This window comes from Python bivittatus, unplaced genomic scaffold (assembly GCF_059951505.1).
Source record: "Python bivittatus isolate LINGU-HERP-01145 unplaced genomic scaffold, Pbiv_v1 ctg000740_np1212, whole genome shotgun sequence".
NCBI lineage: Eukaryota > Metazoa > Chordata > Lepidosauria > Squamata > Pythonidae > Python > Python bivittatus.
The window spans coordinates 1,310,846-1,338,669 of NW_028277106.1; the positions used below are offsets into that span (position 1 = coordinate 1,310,846).

The 27,824-nt window shown below is 46.7% G+C and overlaps 1 protein-coding gene across 5 annotated transcripts in view; it reads right to left on the reverse strand.

Annotated features, from left to right (window-relative positions):
• The window catches only part of EXOC6B (exocyst complex component 6B), a 245,396-nt gene that overhangs the window by 95,662 nt on the left and 121,910 nt on the right, over positions 1-27,824 (reverse strand). For all 5 annotated transcript variants that reach the window (XR_015793513.1, XM_088128712.1, XM_088128714.1 and 2 more), the window contains 10 exons: positions 17,965-18,048; positions 17,788-17,834; positions 14,246-14,366; positions 13,659-13,730; positions 12,990-13,087; positions 10,994-11,099; positions 9,934-10,043; positions 6,050-6,161; positions 4,791-4,925; positions 3,865-4,044 (listed from right to left, as the gene is read on the reverse strand). Coding sequence is in view for 4 of the 5 variants with exons in the window: in XM_088128712.1 (XP_087984838.1) it covers positions 3,865-4,044; positions 4,791-4,925; positions 6,050-6,161; positions 9,934-10,043; positions 10,994-11,099; positions 12,990-13,087; positions 13,659-13,730; positions 14,246-14,366; positions 17,788-17,834; positions 17,965-18,048 (1,065 nt within the window). In the remaining variant the exon portion in view is untranslated. The remainder of the gene's footprint in view (positions 1-3,864; positions 4,045-4,790; positions 4,926-6,049; positions 6,162-9,933; positions 10,044-10,993; positions 11,100-12,989; positions 13,088-13,658; positions 13,731-14,245; positions 14,367-17,787; positions 17,835-17,964; positions 18,049-27,824) is intronic.

The window sequence follows — 27,824 nt, forward strand, 5'->3', positions numbered from 1 at the left end:
CTCTCCCACTGCATCCGCTAGAGCAGATCCTAGAAGCCCACAGCCAGGAATGAGATGGGGCAGGGATCTCATGGTTCAGAATGACAGCCTCTTTGCTCCTCACCACAGAGAGGAGCCTGCCCTTGGCTCCCTTGGACTTCTGATGCTTCTTAGAGATGCACAATTCCTTGAAAGCAAAAATCAGCACGCTTTAAATGCTCCCAGCCAAGTGGCATGAAAAGGTCACCATCTTTATGTGAAACGAACAACTTCAACAAATCACATGTTCCTGAACCCAAGCAAGGACCTCTGATCTTGCCCAGTTCCATCCAAAATCTGTGCTCACCATCTGGCCCAAAGTAAACAGGAGGAGAGGAAGGGGGATGGGCTGAGAATCACAAGGAAGAAGGAAGAAGGGAGAGCGCCAAGCTCCCTCTGCAAAAAGGTCAAGCTGACCTGCTGGAGTCGATTATGGCCCAGAGGACTGCTGAAAGATTACTTCCCCTTCCCTGGTCCTCCTGACCTCCCGATTACCTTGCAAAGAAGGTTATCAAGATACAAGCCTCCAAGGATTAAAGGAAACTTAAAATCAAAACAGAAAAACACCCCTTTCCCCAACAAATAAAAAACTTCCTTGCTTTGTTAAGCTGACAGCCCCACCATAGGTGTTGACATAACCTTCCATCTCCAAAAGCTTAAAGTCAACAAATCCATGTGCTTGCTACAGATCTGTCAGGGAGATTTACATTAACTTGTCTGACATGAAATTAAAACAACAATCAACCACTATGAATGAAAGGTCTCTCTCCCCCTCCCTCCCTCCCTCCCTCTTTCCGTATGTAGTCATTGCCACCGGCACTCCAACCTCTCGTTTTCACTATTTCACTTAACATTTGGGCAGGCTGAGGTGTGCAGTGCTCGGCTCCCTTAATGAAACCACAGGGAGGATCAGAAGGCTGGGCAGTGCCTTCAAACATCCTTCCTTCCTTTGGCAATCTGAAAATTGTCATTCGAAAACACCAAGGACATTCTGTGCACAGCACCCACTGGCGACTGGATCCTGCTCTGTGTCAGGAACGCTTCAAACTGGGCCACCTTCAATAGCCCACAAGGAGCAGACTCTGCTTCCAAGCGGCTGACCCCTTTCCGAACCAGGAACAGTTGAGGAAGCACTGTAAAAAACAAGCTTCATCAGGACTAGGGCAGACTCTTCCCTCTCTTGGGAAAACATTTGTTTTACAGGGAGCAGCTACAAGGGCCTCCCTAGGCAAGGGGAGAGAGAAACTGATCTGGAGTTGCTTCCACCCAACGTAGCTGCTCCAGCCCTACTGCAAACAGCCTTGGATTGTTGGGAAGAAGTTCCTGAATTGGTCAAGACTAAGCCATCAATTATACTGGAAGCTGCCGGCAGTACTTATGTTTGATGGACGCCTCCTCCAGCCCCCCAACTGATGCTGTCCAGATGCGGTAGACTATTTTCTGGCGGGAGATTATGGGAGTTGTAGTCTAATATACAAGCTAGACCAGCAGCCAGGGCCTGAGGAAACCACTAACTGCAGTGTTTATAGACCCAGCATTGAAACACAAAGAAGGGTGTGACAAGGAGAGGGGAGAACCTGGTTTTTTCTCCATCTGGCAGGGTTCTCTTCATGTGTCTCATGAGGTTGCAAACAGATGTGAGGGCCTGGAGCTCACATTGTGGATCAGCCATTATTTGCATTATTTGAATTGTATACTACACCAGCGTTCGTACAACTGCATAGTTGTTTCTTGAGCTGCAGATTCTCTTCAGGCAGCCCATTTAATATTAAAAAAAAAAAAAGTTTGACAACACTGAGAATTAGATGATAAATTTCCATTTGTGGCTAAAATCCACAAGGACTGATATCCAAGGAAACTGTACAAGTGCTAAAATAGTGCTTGATATCAGTTATGAAGAAAAACAGATGGATACTTTCCCGGATTAGACAGATGTGCCACTGCTCAGTCAAAAGGCAGACTGAAGCTTTCTTTCTTGGACTAATTAGTAACAGGTTTTGGCATCTTGCCTTAATGGCTACCTTGGAATCAGCGTATGTGATACCCTGACATGCTGGAGGATGGAGAGGTTGAACTCCTGTGGAAAAGTCCCCCTCCTACCTGGGAGGTGAGGCATGCAAGAGCAGACCAATTCCAGTTGGATACTTGTGCAGATGCTAAATTAACTTTGTAGGAGAAGTGACACTGTTATGGGGAGCAGAGGGTCTGCAGGATCCAGCGCTGACATCAAGAGATGAAAGTCGTGTTACGCTGGAAGTTCCACCTCCTTAGGAGGCATGTGATGTCACTGTGCTTATACGAAAGGGGTGGGGCTTCTACTGTGTTTCTGCAACACTGCTTCCCTCACTTGCCCCCCCCACAAATACTCTGGATTCTTAAAAATTATCGAGTGGCACTATTTTCACTTAAAACAGCTTCTGATGTGTGAAGGCTGCAGCTCAAAGTGCTCTAGATTCCCCTCTAGCACTAGAAACCTTATTCACCAATGGTTGTTGAACTCTACTAAGTTCAAGAGCCATGGATTAAAGAACTGGAATGTCCAGTGGATGAACATCCGTGAGGATCTTTTTGCATGTAGATGTCTTTTTTCTGTAATTTGAAATAACGATTACTTTAATAAAATACAGTAATACTGATTTTGCATGTATTAACACCTATTTACATGGGGGGGAGAAATTGCTAGATGACTCCTCTGTTTATATGCTTTAGTTTAAAATTCTTAGTTAAACTTACTTAAATGTTAATGATTGATAATATTTAATAAATTAGACTAGTTTTGTTTGCTAGATAAGATGTGGCCTTTCCTGGCTTTTTCCTATGATTTTGTGGTCTTTTTTTTTCGTTTTTTTTTCGTTTTGCTTTGGGTTTTTCTTGCATACAATAGCATTTAATGCTTAATAAAAAGGAAGACGGGAAACTACTTTGAGGGCTCCTTGGGAAAGAAAGACAGGCTGTGAGTCTTACACCTTGGGAGTCCTCCCACTCTGTATGCCACCGTTTCACTAGCAAAGCAAGAGAGACCAGGGGATTTCCGGTGAGGAATTCTCCCCACGGATTTCTGAGCAGCCGCAGCCGCAGCCACAGCCTCAGCCCTGCTCTACGAAAGAGGGAGACGCCGCACCCGGCAGGGAACGGGAACTACCACCTTCAGGCTTGCTCAATGCCTTGCGGCAGACACCAGCCCCCCCCACCCGGACCGTAAGCGTTTGTGGGGGTGCTGCAATCTACCTGCCCCCCTTAGTCTAGGCGTGTAAGAACAGCCCTGTTGGGTGAGGGTGAGGCCGAGGCCGACCCTTTTTTCTCGAGGGCCGACCAGATGGCTCTGGGGTGCTCACAAGCTGGAGACCGAGACATGACCCTTTCCTGCCACTGCTCCATCTCAGTTTCCAGAAGGGCTGCAGCCTAGCCCTTAAACAACAACAAAAAACAGGAACCCAGCTATTATGGATCATCTGAGGGAATAGAGTCAAGTGTCTCCCTGCCCTTGTGGATACCCATACAGTAGGATGTATTTTGGTTCAAAAAAGTCCCTGGGAATCCAGTCACAAAGCCACCGAAAGAAGATTTCCTGAAGACTTCTAAGCCAGCCACATTGATCTCCCCCCCACCCCCCGCAATTTCTGACACAGGGAGCTGACAAATGGACAGACTAAGACAATAGAATAAAGGAGAAATAAGGAATATCTCTGTTTCTTCAGTAGCCTTTAGGTAATCAAATGTTTACGGACAACCCAACAAACATCACGTAGGAGGAAGAGCTGAAACTTCAGCTTGATCTTTATACTGCCCTAGCAGTCATACTGACTTCTGACTATCCCCCACCCTCTTATTCCAAGGCATACTTACAGGCAGATGTGTGAACACAGCAAAGGTGCTGCGCAAGAAAGCAATGAGGTCCAACAGGTAGTCACTGGCCTTAGAGTTGGCTTCAGCAGCCATCCAGTCATAATCTGCAAGTTGCAAGAACTGGTCAATCTTTTGGTTCAGGTTAGTGTAGATCTCCTCCTCTGCAGCATGTCGGGCATCCTGTGAAAAGGGCCATTTCAGTAGAAAGCTCACTACATCCAGAATCCTGCTCCAGGGGTAAAAAGGCAGGTATTATGGCCTCCAATTTTAAACCAATTTTCTTCATGCTACTTATTTACACTTCAAGCAGCTCATGGAATTGCCTCCCCCCAAAGACAGTAGGAGCTCAACAGTGTTTGAGGACAGTAGAGCATCATTATTGTACAGGTAAATGCAAATCTATGGAAACATGTAGAGTTAATTAATTCTATGTACACATACAGTCATCCTATGCCCACTGATCCCCAGGTAAAGAAAGACAATGTAAGTATTGCATTGCAGTGCATTGTGCATACACAGAAGGTAAACTTTTTGTTCCCAAGAATGTAACTGACTCCTCACACAATAGGGGGACCCACTTTTCTTCTCTGCATCTGCACATTTCTGAACACCTTGCTGACTCTGGCGTCCAGTGCTTTCCAAGATCACAAGCCCAATACAGCAGGAGCAGAGATTCAGTTTTTTCTCTTCTTTTCTGCAAAACTTCCCCATGGTCTTTGGAGAACTCCTGAGCCCTTCCCACAAACCCTGCCACTTCTTCAAATGTCTACCTCCTATTGTCTTCTGGGCACTTTGCATTTTTGGATATAGGATAGCAGGTCTCTGCTCTGTGGTGTTGATTGATCATAGATAGGTAGGCATGGGCCTGTGTGTATCTGTACATGAATGATAAGACTATGGAAATGGACATCAAAGCTCAGGTTCACCTTGAAGGTGGCCGTTCCATAAAGCTTTGTTGTGTGGACAGTTTCTGGAAGAACGTTGGTGATGTTGGTTATGAATTCTTCAAGGAATCTGCAGGATCTCTCCAAGTGTGTAGTGTTGATAATTATCTGGACCAGCTGCAGAAGTAACACACATAGTTAAAACCATCAGCCAAAGGCAGGATAGATAAAGTCAGGGCAACAAGCAAGAACATTGCTGCCATTCAGATGTGGCCTCTAGCAGAAACAAAGAGCCCAAAGGACTCACATTTTCATTACAGGAAAAGCTAGTCACAGATCTCTGGCTTGGTATGTTCATGAGATTTCTGCTAGAGGCAGAAGAAAACCTCTAAGGAATTTTCTAAATTTAACTTGTCTCATTACACCTCCAATCTTATTCAAGACAAACCGGTTACAAAAAACACAAGCATGGATCTGAGGCCCTTGGCCAAGAAGTCAAAAGGGGCAGAAGCTTGAATGATAATTCCTCCCACCCTCCAGCAGTTTCAGAAAATCTGCAGACACCTTGGTTGTAATTAAGAGCCAATTTGCGGGGAGGGGATTCTCCCTATCAATAGAAGTGGCCCTGGGTATTTCAAGGACAGCAAAGAAAAACAGGAGATCTCCCCAGTTCCCAGGCTGGGGCAGAGATTCTTTTTACCACATCACAAATCTAATTTCATGAATTCATCTTTCTCTAAAAGACCATATAGCAGTGCTGCAGGACAAGTAATGCTAGGTGTGACCCAGATGTCATTGCAAGCCCTCTGCATCTAGTGGCATCAGCCCCTCTCTAAGATACCAAGATGGGGGACTGTGGCCTTCAACATATGACAGCATTACAGTTCCCACTGTCCCCCTTCCTAGCTATGCTTGGTGGTTCAGCTGTGGCAGAGATGAGAAGTAGACAGTGGCCTACAACATACTGAAATATTTTCATGCAAGATGAGGCTGTACAAGGGATACCTCAATGAAACAAAGTAGGAGAAAATGGATCAGAGTTGGACCTAAGTCTACATGAATGATGGGACACAGGAGGTGCTCTAGTGAATGTAGAATATGGGGGAGGAGAGAAGGCGGAGATCTGGAGGAAGCTTCTCACAGACAATTCAAACAAAACCCCAAAGATGAGGGAAGAACTGCAAGCTTCTTCTGCTTCCTTTCTTGCCTCAGGAGAAGCCTTAAAATGTTTATAAAGAGGCATTGAACAATGCTGGTCAAACCCATCCAACCTGCTCCCAGTTCTAGAAAAAAGTCCTTGCCTCTGTCAAGCCAACATTTTTCCTTCTAATAACGTTCTGTAAACAGCTGCTCAAAGTCCGAGTCAACAGCAAATTGGTAGATTTCCGAATCATGTCATCAACTTCCGTGGAGCTAAAATGCAGACAGAATTATTGATTAGTTGATTGACTGACTGATTGCAACTCATACCTCCTTAAAATGTTTAATGTGGCTCAGAGAGCTCCAAATATTGTTTTGAAAAGCTGAACATGACCTAAAAGGGAAATCATTAAATCCATGTCCTGATTAAATGCATGTAATTAATTTAAACCTAAAAGAAATGAGCCCAGCTCAGAGGCCAGCCTTGTCTGACCTCAAAAAAGCTAAACAGGGTCAGGGCTGGCCAGTACTCAGATGGGAGAATCAGGTTAAAAAAAGCATCCCAGAAGAGAGCAAATAACACTTGAACTGGTGCCAAGAAAGCCACAGGGAGTCACTCCCAAAGGCACCAGACGTCAAGCCCAGCTCAAAGAATGTTTCGGGTTTTGAAGGAAGCACAATCTAATTCAGTTCTTGTTCTCCAGCTATGATCAACATTCGACCTCCAAGGGGGCAGGTTTTTTGGAGGCGTCAGCAATACCCATTGGATTCCTGACCAACTATTGCTGGTGGCCAGCCCACTGTTCCACCTGGGAAGATGCACTGGGATGCCTAAGCCATAACTGACGCTTCTGCATTACTTTGGCTTCTGTGCCACTCCATTTCTGAAGACACCAAAGAGGGCTTACGAATAACAACGTAAAATATTAAAAATTAGTAACACAAACAAGAAGTCTCTGGGGCACTCGACTCTTCCAGCGTCTCGGACGAGCCAGGTTTTCATGGCTCTTTAAAAACATAGGGGAGGGGGTAGTCCAAATATCTGGGACAGGCTTTTCATTTATTTATTTAGTCAATTTAGATGGCCGCCCAACTCATAAATTGCAAGGCCACCACTGAGTCCCTGAGAAGGCTCCAGCCTGCGGTCCCTGTAAATGTCATCCCCTCAGATCCAGACCCCTTTTTCCCTGGTCCAAAGGGATGGGGGGCAACCGACCAAGGTCTTTCAAAGAATTGCTCAGAGCAGCCAGATGGATCTTGCTGGCTTAGCTCCATGTCACTGTTTGATTCCCAGCCCTTGACTCTAAAGAGCCAAAACAGGCTTCGTACAATTTTTCACACACCTCACTAAACAATCACACCCCTTTACTCCCTTGGAGCACCCGGTTGGAAAATCTGCCACAGGCCTGGGTCAATGCCAAAGGGAGCTGGCAAAGAAGCTAACATGAGCAAAGCTGGGTTTGCATGAGAGTCTTCCCTCCACTTCACCTCCCCCATCCTTGCCCAGGTTTGCCGGTCTGCACATTGGCTCCTGAGCACCCACTCCACCCCAACTACGCAAGGGTCTAGTCGTGGCATCAGCCTTTCTCAAGGCGCTGAGGGTTGGCTCAGAGGATTTCCGGGGGAGGGGGGGCGGCTGCCACAATACGCACCCTCCACCAACATCTGCACCTAGAGAGCACATAGGCCAGCTAATCCCACCCTTGCTCCCTCTTCCCACTGCGAAGTCCTTCTCTGGAGGAGGCTGATCAGCCGCGCACCAGGCTCAAAGCAACAGGCGCTTTTATCCGAGTCCGTAAAAGGCGGGGGAGGGGATTTCAAACTGGAGAAGCGCAGAAGCAGGAGTCACTTCAGAGAGAGCTCCTGGTCACGCTGACCTTGGGCCACTCTGCTCCACATTTAGCCTGGCGGATACAGAGATGGCAGAGCAGGGGACAAGAGGGAACCCCGGGGGCATGCACACCCTCTTTGTCTGCTGCCAGGAGAAGCCGCTGGTTTCCTCTCAAAAAGACCAGAGGAGCTACCTGTGGGCAGGCCAGGACCACAGTTGGCCATCATCGTTCCGGAGAGTTTCGGCCCTCAAAGCAAGGGGAGGAGACAGTGCCACTCAGCCAGGCTCAGGAACTCCCATCTGCCTCCAAGGACTTTCGCCCGCACCACAGGCTGAATCTGCCAGATGTGCTGCCTCCTTCTCAGCAAGTCAAGTGGCGGGGGAGCTGAGAGATGCACATCCACCTGGATCTGGCACTCCCCTCCCTCCTTGCCTGCTGCACACACACAGCTCCCGGGGAGAGGGGCTTCAGCCTCCCCCAGGAGAGGTGCAGGCAGCAGCTTGGAATCCTAATTAACAAAGACTTGCAGGGCTGCTCTCAGGCAGAACGAACACGCTGCCTTCTGTGACAGTGACGGCTGACTGTCCTGGGCCTTGCAACAACAACCGTGACCTTCGCAATGTCTGTGATGGACAGCCTGACCCCGATCGCTCCGGGGTGTGCCGTAAATGACAGGGAAGAAAAGAGAGAAAGAAAAAGGGGACGCAGCATCGCAGGCAAGCTTCCTAAGGAGAACTAATTCAAGCTGTCAAGCTGAAGAGCCAACCATTCTTCTTCCTGGATTCCTACTCTCATCCCTCATCCGAGACTCAAAACCACCACCTTAACTGTGCGTCTTTCCCAGCTACAAAGACCCAGGGCAGAAGCAGGGATGCCTCAGGAACCCCAGAAGGAAAGGACGGAACCAGCAGGTTCCTGGGGTGGATTTTTTCTTCCCAACAGCCCCAGTGGCAACGCTGTCTGTGTGCGTGTGGGAAGGTATGACCCCCAGAGGGATCAAAGGTGGATTCTAGGGAAGACTGGCAGGAGAGCAACGGTCCACCCAAACCAGAGAACTCCTTGGAAACTCCTTGCCAACCCTGACCAAAACTTTACTAGTTAGAGCTGCACTCCCAAATGCTGGAAAAACAGTGGCGGCGGCGGCGGCTGCTGCTTTTTAAGGATTGCCTCTTTTTACAGAATTCATCCTATTTTTGCCAGCTCAAGAAGAGCTTCACACCAAATCTATTTTGAGATGTCACCAAGCATAATCTGTGGTTTGTTTCTTAAAAAGGAAGTCAAAGTTCTCAATACTGAGTTCTGCACTGGAAGGAGGATCATGCCAGCATCTACACCCGATGTTTTACCTACATCTGTGGGCAGCAGCAAACAACTTCCAAAAATATTGCCAAAAAAACTGCATAGATTTGTCCGGGGGGTCTCTGGGAGTGAAATCTGACTTGAAGGTACCCCCTGCCCAAAAAAGGGGAAAGGCAGCGCTGGGTGTGTGCCTTCACTGTCAATCTGACATTCAAACTCTTCAAGGGGGTACATAAAAAACCCCATTTCTCACAGCCTCAGGAGGAGGAAGCTACAGGTGTCTCTGCTGCAGGAACCAAATTGTTGCCCCAATTCTTAATTATTTACAAATGATTCATGTTATTTAGTTTGGGGGTTCCATGGGCTCCATTGCGGGAAGCGTACTACGATGCTGGCAGGCACCATATTGCCAAGCTTGGTTTTAAGGGGTGATCCTCAAAGGTTCTGATGACACGGGAACCTCTGCCTCACTGGCACACCGCACTGAGAGAGGTGCCACAGGCACTCACTGCAAGGGTTCCTGCTCAATCACTGTACCTGTTTGCTACATTATGACTTTGCTCCCTAGTGGCTCCCTGGGGTCCTCTGAAGCAGCTATTCTTTTGGGTTTTTTTCTAAAATGAGCAGGGCTGATCTCCACCCAAACTACTGCCTCACAGGCTAGAAACAGTCTGGGAAGATCAATTCACTCGCATCTGCCTATGTGTTCAGACACAGGTGTCAAAGACCTCCTCCCCCCACCCCCAACACTCACCCCAGGAGATGCAGGAGAGGAAGTGACCCTCCGAAGACTCTAGAAATGACCTTAGTGACCCTAGAAATCGCCTGCCAAGGGGGGCAGCCCTTGCAGTAGCCCAAGGAAGGCCCAGAGAAAAGACCTGGGCCCAGAAGCCGCTGGTGTCTCATTACCATACCTCAGATGAAGATCTTCAGAGAACTTCAGGCAAGCGTAGATAAATTCCTTGATCTGGTTATAAACCCGAGGCACCAATTCAGAAAAGGGGATCTTCTTGGGGAATGGCTGCTGCAAAATGGATTGAAATGGGTCAGCAAGGAATACACCCCTAAAGTTTGAGCAGCAATCACCTCCCATGCCAGGCTGCAACTGCCTACTTGGGCCTCCGCCCTTCTCCCATCCCGGCCATTGGGCCCCTTCCGCCTTCCTCCCTGAAGGAGCACTTGGTTGGCAAAGCTTTCGCACTGCTGATCCTGCCCTCAGCTTGCAGACTACAAGTTTTAGTCCAGGCTGTCACATTTTGTTTCATATTTTTAACCACTTTAATTGTATCTTTATGATCACAATCCTCTGGGAGAGATGGGTATCATATACATTTAAATCAATCAATCAATCAATCATCTATCTATCTATCTATCTATCTATCTATCTATCTATCTATCTATCTATCTATCTATCTATCTACCTACCTATCTATCTATCTATCTATCTATCTATCTACCTATCTATCTATCTATCTATCTATCTATCTACCTATCTATCTTTAGATATTGTAAGCCGTCCAGAGTCTTTTGGAATGGATGGCCATAATAAATTTAAACTGGGGCAGGGCAACAAACAGGGCAGCAGCAGGCACGGGAGCCGCAGGCAAGTGAGAAAGGAACAACTGGGCCCACAGCCGGATGCCAAATGCAATCCCTTTGATATTAAGAAAAATGAGAAGACTTTTTCCAGCCTTCAGAGTTGTAATGATCAGAAGCCAGGGCCCAGGCTTTCCATTACACTCCTCTGCCCCCTCCAAATGACCACCAAATGGTACCCTTTTGAGGGCTGCCAAGGCTAGAAGCCTTGCTGGAGGTCCTCCAAGCCACCCTCACAGAGCAACACTGAGTGGCTCTGAAGAGCAGGAATCTCCTTGCCCACCTTGTGGTGGAGAAAGACTCTGAACGTGGAGCACCATTGCCTCATTTCTTTATGAAAACCTGCAGCTTTGAGCACCATCTTCCCTCACTTCTTACCTTCTCCAGCTCTGTATCATGGAATGGAAATTGTCCTACCATTTTCTCATACTGCTCTTCATTTGTTACTGAGATGGGACTGTAGTTATCCAAATCTAGAATATTTCTGTGAAATAAAGAGCAGTTTTCACTTCACTTGTGCATAAAAGCCAGTTGGTCTTCTTTCCCAAACAGCATTTTTACCCATCTGATGTGTTTGTATACATGTGTGTGCATAATGCTCAAGACAGTTTTTGCTGCTTTGTAAGATATGACCACCACCATCCTGGAAGCCCCACAGGAGCCACAGTTTCTCAAGGTTATTTATTAAAAATATTTAAACTTCCATTTAAAAAACTAATTCACACAGCAGCTTTTAAACAAAAGAAAAACACAAAAAGAGTTCACAAATACCATTATATGGTCATAAAATATAAAACAAATCAAATGCAATAGCAGAATTATCTTACGGCCACAAAACTTAGCAGCAGCAATAAAAAAGAGGAAAAGAAAATATACAGAGAGAGAGAGTAGCCCATTAAAAGACCAAGCCAAAGTAAAATAGTTTAATCTCATGGCACAGCAGGTCCAGAAGTTTTGCAATAGAAAAGTCCTTCTCTGTGGATCTTACACACCCATTCTCCAAAAAAGGGCCCAGCTAAAGAGAGACGTTCCTTCAAGAACCCAAGTCTGGTCAAAAGTCTTAAAGCCAAGCATGGAAACCCACAAGATGTAGCCAGCTTTGAAAGCTTCTCCCTTTTCATCAAATGCATTAGTCTGAAAAGGGGCTACCAGATTCCTTTTGATTTCCACTTTTGGTACAATCATGAAAAATGAAACAATCCAAGGCAGTTTCTGGTTCTGAATCCTGTAATTACAGAGGGCCAGCGAAGGGTTGGACCAGCCAGTGATTTTTTGGAATTCTTCCAGCTTATGGGCTACATTATGCCTTTCGTAACATAGGAACCATCTGTTGTTTCTTCGGGGGGGGGGGGGGGTTAGGAAACAGAAACTTGCAACTGCTAAAGAGTTCAAGTGATTGAGAAAACGCTAAATTATCCCTTAACGTCCCACTTTACCTTGTGATAAAAGTTGGAAAAAAGTATACTAAAAAGGAAAACCAATGCATATGCAGGGCCTATCTTGACAAGACCTCCCTTTTCTTACATCACCCCATGTTTCTGTTTTTACTCTTCCTATCTCAAAAGCCTCTTTGGGACCTGCAGGACATCCAGGCTCTAACGTGTTTTGTTTGGTTTTTAAAGCGGATCAGTGTCTCCAGGCGAGTTGGCATTACAAAACTGGAGAGCTTCTCAAAATTTGCTGGCACTGGAGAGATCACTTTAGCCCTATCCACTGATGGCCCCTCAAGCCTTTATTCCAGACAGGAGGAACAGGCACTGGTGTGTAAGCGTCTGTGAAACGCGTGGAGGTGGGGCATGACACCCCGTGCATGCCGCCCTCAGTACTTCCCACTGGAGATCTGGGGCATCCCATCAGGAAAACAGAAGCCTTAGGCAACGTCTTGGATCACTGAACACCAACAACTGCAACCACATCATGAGGCCAGTGTGGTGTAGTGGTTCAGGTGCTGGACTAGTAACCAGGAGGCTGCAAGTGGTGAAGCTATTAAAAAAAGTATTTGCCCCAGCTCCAATTTATTTGAAGCTGAATCAGGTCAGAAATCAATCTCCAAAACAGAGTAACAAAGCTCCTGAGAACAGACATTGCCCTGAGATCAGGCAGGCATGGAGCTGAGTCTGAAGGAGGGCAAAACGTTACTGTGGAAGGGCCCTTGCCAGTTTTCAAAGCAAGTTGAGATTGTTTAGCTTCTGAAAGGACTGTCGTCTTCTTCCGCTGCCTTAACTTTGTTGTTTATCTGTGTCCGTTCTCATTTTTTAATTGCATTTGCAAGCTCTACTGTTTTATCTTATACCATGCAGCCTTGAAAACTGGATTTCTTGTAGAGAAATGTAGTAAATGAACAAGGGACTCAATCCACCCAAAGATCCCTTACCTGAAGGCTCCTGCCCATTTCTTCAACAGAGTCTCACTGTACTGATCCTGGATCTCCAAAAGCAAGTCAAAGAGCTGGTTGACAGGAAAGCCGTACCCCTGGCAGAGATACACAGGTGTTCAGGTACACTGGGGAGGAAGGCAGCCCCCGAGCACTGGGAACTCTAGACCACCATGGTGCTCTGACAAACATATCTGCATGTCCACTGCCTGCCCAGACTGGCCACACCCAACCTTTAATCTAGAAATGTCCCCTCAGGAGAGCCACGTATGCAGTGGTCCCCCGCTGTGTGCTTTGGATCTGCTGGGCACACAGGGGTTTCACCAGACCCCCAGAAGTTTCATCTCTACAGTAAAGCATTATGAGCTGCACCGAGAAAGCTTTCACACCATGGACTAAGATTCAGAGCAGAACAGGAATATTTCAACAGAAAGATACTACTGGAGGTGAGCTAGTCCTTAGGGCAATTCTGCTAACCAGTGAGGCTCTCATCCTTTGTAAGGGCAGGTCCAGGACTAGAGAGAGTAATTAACTTAGCGCTCAGGGCCTCAACTACTATAAGACAGCCGCATGGGGGAAAAGCTGTCTGATTCCCAAGCTATGAACGGAGGGGCATTTGGCAAAGCTGACGCAGCAAGGGTACGGAGGACAGGAAATGGGGCTACATACCTGGAGAGTATCAGCAAAAAGCACAATGAGATTTTTCAGATCCAAAACCAGGTCTGGGTCTGAGCAATAGGACTGAAAAAAAAAGAGAGAAGGACTGACTTGCCATATTTCTGTACAACCATACTTCTGAGGGACTCAGAGGCGGACAGTGTGGAAACCTAACCTATTTCCAACTTGCAGTTCCATAAGGTGATTTGTTATAAAAAAAAATTAACCAAACCAATCCACCAAAAAATTAACTTAGCTCAAATCAGCTCATTAAACAATGCACCAATGCTATCTATCTCAAAATAATGCTCAGGTCCATCATGGAAAAATATCAGTTATGACACTAATGACTATGCACAAGGACCAAAGTTATTTGTCCAGGAGCAACAATTTCACATTAAGAGTTGCAAAGTTGAACATCTGTGTCAGATCTAGATCCAAGAAAGCACCATTGAATCATGGCTTATGGAGCTCCTAGGCAAAGACACCCAAAAGTACAACTTTGGTTTTGTATACTGCAGGAACCCCAGACCACTGTGAGGCTCCCAGAAACTGGAGCCTCTTCTTCATCTTGCAACGGCCAACTGACCGCTACTCACCGAATGCGTCCGGAGAGCAGCAATGGTCTTGGAGAGGGCCATGTCCCAGAGTTCATCAATGTAGGCTCTGTCTACCAAGCCCTGGCTTGTATGCAGAATATGGTCCTCGATGACAAAGAAGCTAACAAGAACAAAGAAGAGCTGTCAGGGATCCTGCTCAGCTCATTGGAGGTTCCCATAAGATCTGAAGGACAAATGGAGTTGACGTTGCCAGCCCACCTCTGGCTTCATCGGACCTGGAGAAAGGGCCATCAACAGCCTTCACCCAGAACTTGGTGTCCAGGGGACAGTGGGAGCTCTTCGACTAGCAGGTGTCTCTGCTCATTTCAGTGCAGGGACAGCCTCAGGCATGAGCCCAGTCACAAACCCACTCCGTTAACGCTGAACGTAGATGGCCAATCTTTGCGAGCAAAGGGACGTGTTTAATCTTTGGGGGCAAAAGGCAAGCAGGATTCAGAGCATTAAACCAATTTTTAGTAAAATGTGTACGTTTACTGAGTGGATCATTTGAAAAGATGAACAATGTGCTGTTGAAAAGGGAAACAGATGCATTCCAAAATGTTTCTGGCCTTAACGTAGCAACAGGGAGAGTCCTGCGGAGTCCAGCTTCTGACGTTCCTCCATCAGCTCTGTTCTGGGTCATGTGACCGGGGGAGAGGAGGGGACTTAGAATGGAGCAGCCAGCAGCATTCGAGCCCCTGCCCCTTGCCCCTCCCACCAGGAGACACTGGGGAGATCTGGGGGGATCCAGACCACTTTCGAAGTCAATCTTCCTTTTGCCAGATTCTCCCCAACACAGAATCTGGTCCCATTTTGTTCTGCTTGGGGAGAGTCATCTTGTGAATGGACAGACAGATGGACAGCATCCTGAGCCCTTTCCCTAATTTCTCTGCAACATTTTCCCAAGCTGGAGAAAACAGGAAAGGGCCGAGATGATCGCAGCACTTGTGAGATACAGAAGGAATAATTTCTCACTGACACGTGTAATTCTCCTCCACCTTTTCTCTTTCCAGTTTTCAGTGCCAGTCCTCCTTTTTCCTCCTGAAATTAATGTAACACCTATCCAGACATCTTAAATACACACCACCAAGGTATTTCTCCCTGACTGGCCTTTTTCTGGCCCTTATCCTTTTACAGAACTACCCATAAACCTTGCAAAGACAGTCTTTCAAGCTGTTTGCCATTAAAATCCAGCAATAAAGAGCCTGCTACCGAAATCTTAACCATAAAAGAACAGGGAAGGGTTCTGGGCCACACCAGAACTGGAGCAGGGGGCATGTGTCCTGGGGAGGTCCTTCTAAGCAATCTGCCCTCACAGAGGAACAACAATTACTAAAGAAGAATTGTAACTTGAATTCTGACCCAACAACAAACCATAGCTTAGCATGGTTGCCAGATGAAGATTGGAAAGACTTTTATTTTCCGTTAACCTTGTTTTTATTATACATCCCCCAAGGACACACAACTGTTTCTAAATCAAGAAACATGCTTAGCCTTTGAGAGGCATGTCGGGGCTATATTGCGAGAAATGGCTACTGCCAGCACGAAGGAGCCGTCAGGACAAAGCTAAAGTTGACTGGATTTGGTTTGCATTTTGTCTCAGCAGGTCTGGCTGACTGAGCACAAAAGCTAAGAAAGGTTGGGCCTGGTCAGTATTTGGACGGGAGACCATCCACAATCCCTAGGGTGGTAAGGTAGGCTGGGAAGACAAACGGACATGCTGGAAGAAGCCACTGGCAAAATCCTTTCACACCGTTGCCAAGAAAATGCCATGGATATGTCCATGTACTGACTAGGAGTGACTCAGGGAAGCTTTTACCTTTAAGTGAAATAAATGAAATACAGTTAGTACACTGTCACATAATTAATAGCTTTCCCTATGTGTCACCTTTAAATTTACAATTTGGTGGTATATTGGGGGTGGCATGGGGATCTAGCTGAAATTTTGTGCTTCTAATTTCAAGAAACAAGTCAAGATCAGAAACCAGGGTTGCTTCTGTTTTCTGAAACACAGTTACTTTTCACAAGAAAACCAGCATCAAAAATCAATGGAATTTATAGCCCGTCCTAATCCTGGTAGACTCTGGGCAATGTACAACTTAAGAATTAAAAATATGCAGTAACCATATGAAACGACACGAATCTGAGAACCTGATCATTCTTCATCATTATCCTATAATGGCGTCCCCAGTCGGCTCGAAAGCACCAGGGAACAGAACGGTCCTCCTTGTTCCTGGAAGACAGGCGAGTTGGCCCTCCGCACCTCTGGGGAAAGAATGCTCTGAGCGAGGGTCTCAGAGGCGGCCACCACCCTTCTTGTCCACACCCAAGTGCCATGCAAGGTGGCACCTAAAGTCACCATTTGGGGAATACCGAGTCCCCACCACTTTGTCCAGAAGTGCTGGTATCCCATGAGCCCTTGCAACAGGAGAGTTCTGGCAGAGCTTCCTCCCCAACCCCTTCCCCATTCGCCAGGCGGGCGGCCGGAGACCTGGCTTGCCCAGTGTTCCGGAGGAGGGCTCCTCATTGCCAGATTACGGCACTGAGCTCTTCAGTGGAGAGGCTCACTTTCCTCCACCACTCCTGCTGGGAGATCTAGATAGGCACAATGGATCGATTAACTGGTGGTCCAGCAGCTTGGCTGCCTGGGTAGAGTTGGTTTAAGCCTTGGCATGACTGGATCTTTTCCAGGCTCAGCCTATCCCTTGGGAGTTAGTTGAATGAGTCAACTGGACCATTCTGGTGTTCCTAGAAGACATTCATCCTCCAGTGATGCTCTTCCATGTACTATAGGAACAGGAGCATGGCACTATGGCTGGCAGGATAGAGTTAGGGCTACAAAGTGCATCCACTGCAACTCACAAGTGCTCTGCTTGGCTTCAAACAAACTATGATGGAGGAAACTCCTTGGTTCTCCATGGCAGCCCACTTGACAACTTTCGTATTGACCAAACAAAATATCTTTAATGTGATGTTAAAGCCTCTTTAGTGACAGATGCTCTATGCATTTAAATTCATTTAGGAGTCGCTTCTTTGCTCCAATTGGTCCAAAGTCAGCACCTTGTAATGGTTCAACTGCTGACCGGAAACCGGGAGATTCGGATTCAAATTCCCACATACAGAGCTCAGGGGGCGACTTTGGACCAGTCGTTCTCTTTTAATCCAAACTCCCTCACCAGACTGTCACTGGGGGAAGGGGGGACAGAATGACAGGAGCCCAAGCATCCAGAGGAAAAGAAGAAGACAAGGGTAATAAGGATGTTGGAGTAGGAGGCACATCTAACTGATCCTGAAAAAGCTAAGCAGATCTGGCAGGTACTTCCAGCAAGCCGTAGTCTGGGCCAACCACTCCCATATGGCTACCAAGAAAATGACAATGGATGTGTTCACAATCCCCAGAAGTCACACTTGGATGGAAGGGGATTTGCTTCTACTTAAGAATAAATATGATTAAAAGAAGTCTGTTCCTCAATAACATTTATTTACAGCACACACATCAATAGAGGAATCATGGCAGCGGACAGGGAAAAAAGAATACCTACCCTACAATCTGATTAAAATACTTTCGATAGCCGGATAGCGTTTCATGCTGGAAACAAAGGGGGAAGGGAACAAGATTAAAACATACTGAAAAGAAACAAAACGACACACACAAGAAATCCAGCCCAGGGGAGACCCCGCCTCCAAACCCTTTGACTGAAGACCTCAACACGCCTTACCATGTTGGAGGGAGGCTGCAGAACCAGCCGGGCCTGCTTTCTTCTCTGCTTCCGGTAATAGTTCTCAAAGGTTTCTCTGGCTCCCTTCAAAGAAGAAATTGGGTCAAGCTACTCCCAAGAAGAAATGGCCTCCCCCCCCATGCCCACAACTAACACGGCCCTTTGGGTCAGGCACGAAGAATAAGCCCCGGGGGTGCTCTGGGCTTCTGGAGGAATTGGCCCGGTCTTCTGCTAACCCCGGGAGAGGCTTCCAAGCCTTGAGGTGACCAAGCAGAGCTGAAGCAGGCCACTACTCGGGGACGTGCTCAGGCCCAGCTTGTGGGGAAATCTGGGTCAGAGAGGTGGCTAAAAGGTTGGATACCGGTCACTCGTTCTTCCACAAACAGAATGGCCTCCGTATCCAGGGACGGGCTGCCACGGAGGAAAAGTCCACCTCTGCTAGCCTTTGGCTCCCCTGCCCTGCCCAACTCAGCCCCTGCTCCAGAGGCAAGAAGCTGAGGAAGTCTGCTGAGGAAGAACCCCCAGTCGAAAAGCCCTTTGCCCGGCAAAGGAGAAGAGCAACTCAACACTCTCGTAATCAGTTAATGCCTTTCTAAAGGGTCTGTGAGTGCTCCTTCAAATCTTTTAATTCCCCTTGTCTGATTGCAGATGGAATTCCTTTTTAACTGCTTGGTGAGGGAAAGGGAGGACAGCTTTAGAGAGAAAGAGACTGTAAAGGCTACTTTCATGCGTTCCTATGCAAAGAGGGGTGCTGCTTCCGTACAGGGTGCGGCACCTCAACCATGTGGGCAAACCACGCCTGAACATTCGGAGAAAGGGGGTAGAGAGAGTAGTTTCTGCAGGTCACAGCCAGGAGCTGTCAGGAGCATCATCAGCCCTTCATCCAGCCTATCGGGCATGTGGAATAGAAATAAACAAACAGTGCAATCAGGAGCCAGAGAGCCAGCATGGCAACACAGGAATGGGGATGGGGATGGGGATGGGAAGAGATGAAGGGGACAGGTGCTGACAAGCCCCACCAGAAGCTGCTCCCTTGGGTATATCTGTAGGCTTTGGGACGTGCTGCTTGAACTGTGCCTTCCTTGAGGCTCTCCATGGATGTCCTGGGGAAACCCTGTGATGCTGAACAGTATTTGTGGGATTCCTCAATTCCAGCTGGTGCTGACAGAAACTCACCAACATCTGGAAGCTGGCCACCCAAAGCCACTTCTTTCAAGTTCTAAGCATCAGACAAATGTGGCACAACCTGAGCTTTGTCTTTCCACATCATTCTTTCCACATGACATTCAATCCTTTCAATGCTCCTATATTGTTTCCCCTTTCAGTGGTTAATGTGCTGGTCATTAACATTTTGTACTGCACAGAAGAGTTGACTGTAGCGGAAGCCTCAACACTGGATGGCAACACTATGTCTACGAAGACACAGAGAGGTTCAGCTCTTCACAGAAGCTAAAATGCTCAGTGCCTCTGTGGAAGGCCTGACAGCCTGAGATCACGGGTCCCAAACAGAAAGTAAGGAGTTAAATCTAATAAGGTAAACTTTATGAGAAAGCCAGAGATGCCACCAAAAATGATCCCTCTATCTTGACTTCTGAAAGGCCCGGCACAATGTTCTTCTGAGGGGACCCTGCATAGCTGCTTCTCTGCTAAAACCAGAGGGCGAGGGGGTGCGTGGACTTCCCAGCCTGTCCGCCTGGCTTGTTAACACCCTCAAAGAACTCTAAAAGACTAGAGAACAAGATGTAACGTGGTGCAGCTTCTTCACCAGGATTTTTCCTCCTATATTCCGGATAAAAGTAACTCAACTAGCACTACTAATTTAATCAGAACAGGCATTAAATTAACTTTTTGGCCCTATAGTAGACTCTGATCTTAGCAATACGTTATATATTTTTGTCATAAAATACAGTTTCACAACTGAATTCTTTTAGAATTTTTTAGAATGCATGGAGTTATCTAGATGACATGATGTACAGTATTTATTTTTCATTTTTCAGTACTCAAGAAGTTTGTGTCACCCTCCACTTACTTCGTTTCTATGCAAGATCCCTTCCTGAAAATACCACTTCAGACCCAGTTCTCTGCCCCATCTCCTCTGCAGTGGAGGCAGACAGGGACTCCAAAAGCCAATCTGACTTTTCTGCAGTCCCCTAAACCTCTTTCTTCAAGATGCTTTTAACTCCCTTTGACAGCTTGCTTCTGATGTATTTAAATTATTTTTACAGTACATTTTAAAGTTATTAGAAAAATGCTCTCCAAAATATTTATATTTTAAGTCTTTTACTGTCAACCTGTATTTCTTTCCATTGTTCTAATCTCATCCAGAGCTTTGATTTGCTGACACTTTTGCTATATGTTCAACTATCTGGTGACCTCCCCCCTCACTTTCTGCTAGCCTTGAACATTTATCTCATTCACCTCCCATTCATATTGAAGAAAAGAAATAAATCCATCCAGATGCTTTTAGAGCTTATGCAGTTATCCCTCGTTTTTTCCCTTGTTTTTATGGAAGAGGTATATAAATGTTGTTGAGAAGCTCGCCTGGAACCCTGATAACAAACTGGGATGGGTTAAACAAAATCAATATTTTCTTCTGGAAAATCCATCCTTTCTAACATGCAGCAGAAACAAGAGCACGCAGTTGAGCAAATAAGCAGGAGAGCAAATTAAAATAACGTAAGCATGAACCTGCACATCCAGGACATTCAACCTATGTTCTCACCTTTCCATCTCTGATCCTCACCACAAGATTAAGCCCTCTGCCTCTGAACCTTTTATTATTTCAGGTCTAACATAGCCTTTTTAGCTACCAAGGGGGTTGACCACTTCAGTTGGGCACGAAGTAGTACTTTTGCAAGCCAAGCAGTAATAACACAATCACGAGCTCTTCTGAAGACCAGTTTACATCTGCTTCATAAAATACATTAGCAAAACACAAACTGTTCAGCAAAAAATATTATTTAAGGCCTAGTTGAAGAACACTCAATGAAGTTGAAGAAGGTTTTTCTTTCTTTCTTGCTGCTTCCATATGGGTATTTTTTTGTTGTCTGCAATTATATTTTAATATTGCCTTTTTAAGAAATTCCCATTCATCTTAAGCGACTTTTCCCATTAATCTCTTCTGTCTCAGAGCCCTACGTATCATTGAACTTAATTTATTTAAAAAAAAACTTTCTTGAAGTCAAATACATGTTCTGTCTACACTTGCCTTTGGGTTTCCTTAAAATCTTACATCATCATCATCATCATCATCATCATCATCATCATCATCATCATCATTTTCAAAAGAAAGGAAAAAGAAATAAAACTGATGCAAATACACATTTAAAGGAATATAGAAAATATAATAAGGAAAGGGAAAAAAAACAAAATAAGCAATAAAGTGTGGGTGGACAGCCAACAAATTGCAATTAATCAGATCAAAGATATTATATACCTAATATATATTCTAGTGTATCGTTAACAACTTAAAGTACTAGAAGACATTTTATACCAAACTTCTGGTCAGGAAATGTCTGTATTAAACTATAAAAATATGTGGTTAACACAATTAAAATCAAAAAGAGAAAAGAGTCAAATAGTAAACAATACAGAACGAAAAAACTGTAAATAATGTGTAGACTATATTCTGATTAAAATATAAACTTTAGAACTCGAATTTGGGGTGTGGCACAATTCCATATATAGAATTGTGGAGTCCTTGGTGCTCTCTGAGCTTGGTTGTTTTCCTGCAGACGTTTCATCACCCAACTAGGTCACCTCCTCAGTGCTAGAAGGGAGTGGGGTTTGCTCCGTGCTTACCTACAGTAGCTTGCCCCGTATGTAGTTGGTGGGGGTGTTGTCTTCTCCTTGGTGGTTCCCTGATTAGGGCATTGATTTCCACTTGATTGTTTGTCTGGTATTAATCCCTGCTTATCAGGGTGTTGGTTGGTGGAGAGGATGTGCGTTCTGGTCTTTTTGCTTCGTTCTTAGCTTTCTTATTGTCTCTTTTACATATTTTATGTATGTAAAAGACTTTACATATTTTTTTTACATTTTTACATATGTTTTACATATATTCTCTTCTACTGATATATAGAATTGTAATCCAGAAGTGGTTTCCAAATAAGATTGTACATCTGATTTATTCTTTAGTAAATATAAAGTGATTCTAGACATCAAAGCACTTTCCTACAGTTTAATTAAACAATCTACCACAGAGGGGATCAGAGATTCCAAGTTGTTGAGACTCCAAGTTGTTGAATTTCCTTCCTACAATTCAGGGTGATGTGGTTATATCTATTATTGGCAGTATCATTTCATCAAATGTATGAAAGGAAAGATATTTTGCATGTCATCTGTCACAGATCACAAGGCCCCGACCCTGCTGGCCTTCTAAGGCCCTGAAAACTGGTTTTGTGCCCAAGCCTGGGGCCCTGGGTGCGTGATGAAGCCTGTCTCCTGGTTACATCATTAGTTGTTTTACGATTCCCGGCTGCTGTGTGTTTTTATTTTTTGTACCGTATATGTTTTATCTGTTTTGACCGTAAGCCGCCCAGAGTCACATATATGAGATGAGCGGCTACGTAAATCAAATAAATAAATTCATTTAGTCCAACTCTCTGCTCAGTGCAGGAATCCACGAAACTATCCCCAGCCGGTGGCCAGCCAGCACCTATTTGAAACCTCCACTGAGGGAAAGTCCACCACTCTTCTAGGCAGATGATTCCATTGCTTAACAGCTTTTGCCATCAGGAACAGCTCCTACCGTTCTCCTAATGGTTAAGATTAATCTTCCTTTTAATTTCAACCTGTCGGTCTTTGTCCTGCTCTCAGTTTCAACAAAGAGGTCTACCTCCTCCTCCTGTCAGTGGCAATCTTTCAGCTACCTGTAGACCAGCATTCACCTCTCCTCCTCTGTCTTTTCTTTCGCGAGCTAAATATGGCCAACTCCTTTACCCATTCCTCACAGGGCCTGATTTCCAGGTCCCTTATTGTACCGGTAGCTCCTCCAAACCCGTTCCATCTTCGTTGTGGCCCTTTTAAACTCAACGTAACACTTCAACTGCAATATAACCAGCAGTCACACTATTACTTCCCGTGATTTGTATTCGTTTTGTTACTGGAGCCCAAGGCTGCATTGCCCTCCTTACCTGCTGCATTACGCTGCTTGCTCGTGCTCACCTGGTAGTCCACTAGAATCCCTAGAACCTTCTCACAAGAACCTTCATTAAGCCAGAAATCCCCACTCCTGCATCTCACCATTTCATTTTTCCTACTGAAATGGAGGATTTTATACTTGTCACCACTGAACATCCTACTGGATCTGGCTCAAAGTTCAAGCCTGTTAAGGTCACTTTGAATTGTGATGTTGTCCCTTAAGTTGTCAATCAATCCCCCTTGTCTAGTGTCATCCACAAATTTAATAAGCATTCCTTCCATTGCATCTTCTGCTTATTTATAAAGAAAATGATACAGAACTATTAGCAAGAATAATTTAGGTGTGCTTATTCAACCATTGCAAAACCACCAGTCCATAATACCCTCCAACTAGTATTTATCCATTTTGTCCTTGATTTTTGTTACATCCTTGATCACTGCTCCCAGGGGACAACATGATTCACACGCCACACACTTCTATTTTTTTTTCTTTGAGATGAGGAAGGGACATCTTCTTTCCTTTTATAATCAGCAGCTGTTCTTCTGGGCTCCAGCTATTTGTCCCCTGTTCAGCAGGTCTCTTATTCCTGCTCTACGTGCTCAGAGCGTAAGGGACTGAAAGCGGTCTCTGGAACCCTGCAATACAGAACACCTTTGAAATCATTTTCTTCTGACAGTCACTTTTGTCCACTGAGGTTACTCTGCTGTTTGATCCGCTTCCTTGTGGAAAATCAACTCTTCCTATAGCACCTTCTTTGCCTAGAATGGGGAAACCCTTGAGACTATTTTTCTTACTTTTTCTTCAAGCACAGCTACAACTGAGATGTAGGATCACAAACCAGATATGCTGATACATAAGGATAAGGTTTATTTGTACATTAAAAACCAGTTTTGACATGTCTATGAACCTGTCACATAATGCACATTTTCCTTATTTGCAGAATCCAATATGATGTTGAACAAGCATTAGCTTGAGCTGAGCTTATCTACCACCTACATATCCACAGCTGGATTCACATATTACACGAAGCCATCATGCAGTCTGTTGGTTGTGGCTTAACACAATGTGCAAACCCAGTCATTGCAACCATGGCTTATAGCTAGTTGTCACTAGCATTTCACCCATTAGATAAGGAACATAACTATTATTTGGGGAGAAAGAGGTTTTACTAACTGCTTCACAGAGGCTGCTAAAAGCATCCTTCCACTAGTTCCAAACCAGATATAGGCACAGTTGGGGGGCCAGCCTGGAGACAAAAACATGCTCCATCCAGTCGGCAAAATCAGTGCTTACATGCACTGGGGCTCTGTTGTGAGGAAATGGACTCCACAGATCCTGCTCCCCCATCCAAAGGTGAGGATCCTGGAAGAAGAGGCACCCATCTTGCCTGGCCCTTTGTTGCAACCAGATTTGACAGCCTCCAGAACAATAGCGGTCCAGCTCCATTCTCTAAAAGCCACTGCAAACAGGATGCCACCATTTCCTGTTATTTAAATAGATGGCAATGCCCATTCCAGGAAGAAGCACCGCCTGAATGGGGAAGACGCAGCAGCTGGCTGAAACAGAAGAGCAGCCATGATGGCCTGACTCAGCGAAGGAACTGACTTCCTGGCTGGAAGGGAGGGAGGAAGCAGAGGCTCTTGGAAGGGGCTGAAAGGAGGAGGAATCTCCATGGGTTTGGGTCCTCTAGCCTCACACCCCCACTTGCTTGTTGCCCTGCAGCAGGCTGCTGAGGTCCGAAAACAGTGGACGGAAATCCTTATTTCTAATAGAATATTAAGCCATTCCTCAAGGGAGCTCTTGTTAGTACAAGCTGATGTTGTACTGAACATCCCAACCGATGTTCCAGTCCCCTCTTCCTTTTTCCTCCTGTCTCTAGATAGGAAGTGAAAGCCCATTTATTTATTTATATTTATTTATTTATCTATACCATTTAGATTCCCTCCCCCCCCCCAATCTGGCAGTGGTTCAGAAACTTCACACACACTGCTCGGGTCTTCATGGAAATCAGTGTGCAGCAAACACCCTACCACAACCCTTGAAGTCTACAAGTAAGCTAACCAGCAATGACGTTCCAGCCTGCCCTTGCTCGGGAAGGTTATGCATTCTTATTCCATGGCAACCCTGCAGGAAAATGTCCCTGCCCCTCCCAGGATGCTCTAAGGACAAACTGAGGCATTTTGTGCTGAGGAGCCATGCCAGAGACCCCAACAGGAGTACTCTGGAAACCCTTGCAATGACTCTGGATGATCCTTCAAGAGGCTCTTAGGGATCGTGGAGCACCACATCTTCTAACCAGGCAATGAAAGAAGCCAGCAATGGATGCTTAAACATCCTCTCAATCTTGCTAGGATTGCAGAGAGTCTCCTTAGATCCCAGGGTCAGGAATCCATTCAGCCCAATCAAGTGCATTCCTTGAATGTTGAGCAAGGAGACCCAGGCCTTGGGCAACAGAGGAGCTGGGAAGAGAGCTCTGCCCTTCTCTCTCGGTTCAGCACTGGGGCCCAAAGTCTCTGCCTGAACCTCTTTATCACATGGAACAATGCAGTCATCAGCACCAGTGTAATTTCACACGCTCAGAAAGAACCCAGCCAGAGGGTCAAATGAGCAACAGGATAGCTGCAAGGGGGGAGAAGTCTGGCGGCTACTCAGAGCCCAAGGCAGCTGCTATCAGCGACTGCTGACACTCACTTGTTCTCACGGCCTTTCCTGTCTCCTTATCAACGCAGTCCTAAGGATCGCGGCTCCGGGTCTACAGCTATCTTGCTCCAGCAGCCCCTGCCGGGTCAGCCAAGTCAGCAGGGCAGAGAGATGCCCCGGGAGGCCTGAAGAGAGGAGAGGAGAGGAGAGGCTTCCCACTCCTATTCTTCCCGAGGCTGAGGCCAAGTTAGGAGCTACACAGCATACACAGCTGTGTATTGGGAGCCAAGGTTTGGAGACTTCTTGGATCACACGCTGAGCTCCTTCCACCCCACATACACCCAAGGCAGAGATACAACCTTGGGCCCCCACCTCAGAAAGTACAAAGATGGCAGACGACCCCCACACCTCACTTGTTCCAGCTGTTTTCCTCAGCTAGGCACCATCCAGATGCCTGGGACTGCCATTTCTAGAATTTCAAGCCAGCTTCCGGACACTGTCATTGCACCACCAAGGCAGAGGGAGTGCATGGAGAGGTGCTGATCTGCACCAGGTAATGCGGAGCTCCTGGGACACGGGAGAACTTTGGTACTTTACCATTCCCGGTGGCAAGTTACAAAATAATAGTGTTAAACAATAGGAAGGTGGTTCCAATTGTGCATTTGGAGAAAGAGCAATGGAAGCAATGGCCCCTGGAAGCTCCCCTTCACTGGGTGGGCTCAAGTGGAGGCCGGACAGCCTTCCATCTCCATTAGGCTCAGCGGCTCCCTCCGGCCAGACAGGACTCTTGGCATCTCTACAGGGAGCGGGCAGAAGGCCGGACTCCTCTTACCTCCCCCGGCCCAGTTCGGCAGGCCCGAGTGAGATGCCCCTGGGGAGAGTGCCTCCTCCTCCTCCTCCAGCCGATTCCCTGCAGCGAAGAGGCGGGCCTGGAGGGGCCGCTCTCCCCGGCACCGCCTCTGCCCTCGCCTGCCGCCCTGCTCGCCACCACCTGACCCCGCCTGCCAAAGTTCAGCGCTTCCTGCAACGCCTCCCTGCCCGCTACTTCCCCTCCGCTGCTGGAGGAAAGCCCTACAGGTGCCTGCCCTGCTCCCGGCCCTGACCCGGCCCCGACCTTGTGTTCCGACATGGGAACTCTGCCCGGCCGATAAGCAGGACTGGCAGAGAGAAGCAGGATTTTTCAACAATCCTTTGGGAACTTCTAAGCTGCTCAGCCATAAAAGTGAGGTGACAGGAAGGCCGAGTTCACTAACAATAATAAAGACTGAAGGATTTATTCACAGGGATCCTTTTCAACTGCCGCCCAAGCACTTAGATAAGGCCATTGTCAATGATAAATATTAGCCTTTTTGTAGCCATTACATGAGGATCCTTCTGGCCCCAGCCGATGAGAACATTTTTCCGGGGCCGGCCTGACCGCGGCCACGCTGTGCCTGAGCCCAGAGCCCCCAGTCCGCGGCGCGGCCTTTCCCCGGGTCCTTCTGAGGTCAATCCCCGGAAAGGGCATTTCGGCTTCTGCCTGCAAAATGATTCTGTGCACAGCCGCTCCCCGAGGGCCATTCCAAGGAGGATGCCAGAAGCATCCCCCCCCAACACACACACACAAAAGGGCACAAGACTCCACAACCCCCTGAAAGCAGACATTCAAACCGAGCCCAGCAAGCAAAAGAAGGCGAGGCCTCCTTCGTGCTACAAATTGCCCGTCTTAAGGCGCAAAGGGGCAGCTGGACCACAGAGGCCACGTGGAGGAAAGGTGGGGTGAATTCTGGAACACAGGGCGGCCCCAGAACTTGGACACTGCAGCCCACTTCTCGACCACGGAACCTCCGTTTCCCCCACTGCTGTCCTGCTACGGGAACGAGGTGCCCTTGCTGACTTTCTGTGGGGCAGGCTGAGGAAAGGGACGGGTGGATGCCCCAGCGTGTATTGAGTTGGCATTGCCTACCAAGGCTCCATGGTTGTATGTCTTCAGATCCTTTATCACGTGTATCCACATCTCCATTCCTGTTTTAACTGTGATCACTCCTGCTCCGTGTTCTTTCCGCATTTCCCTGCCATTCCCCAGCACCCCTTCGGCAGC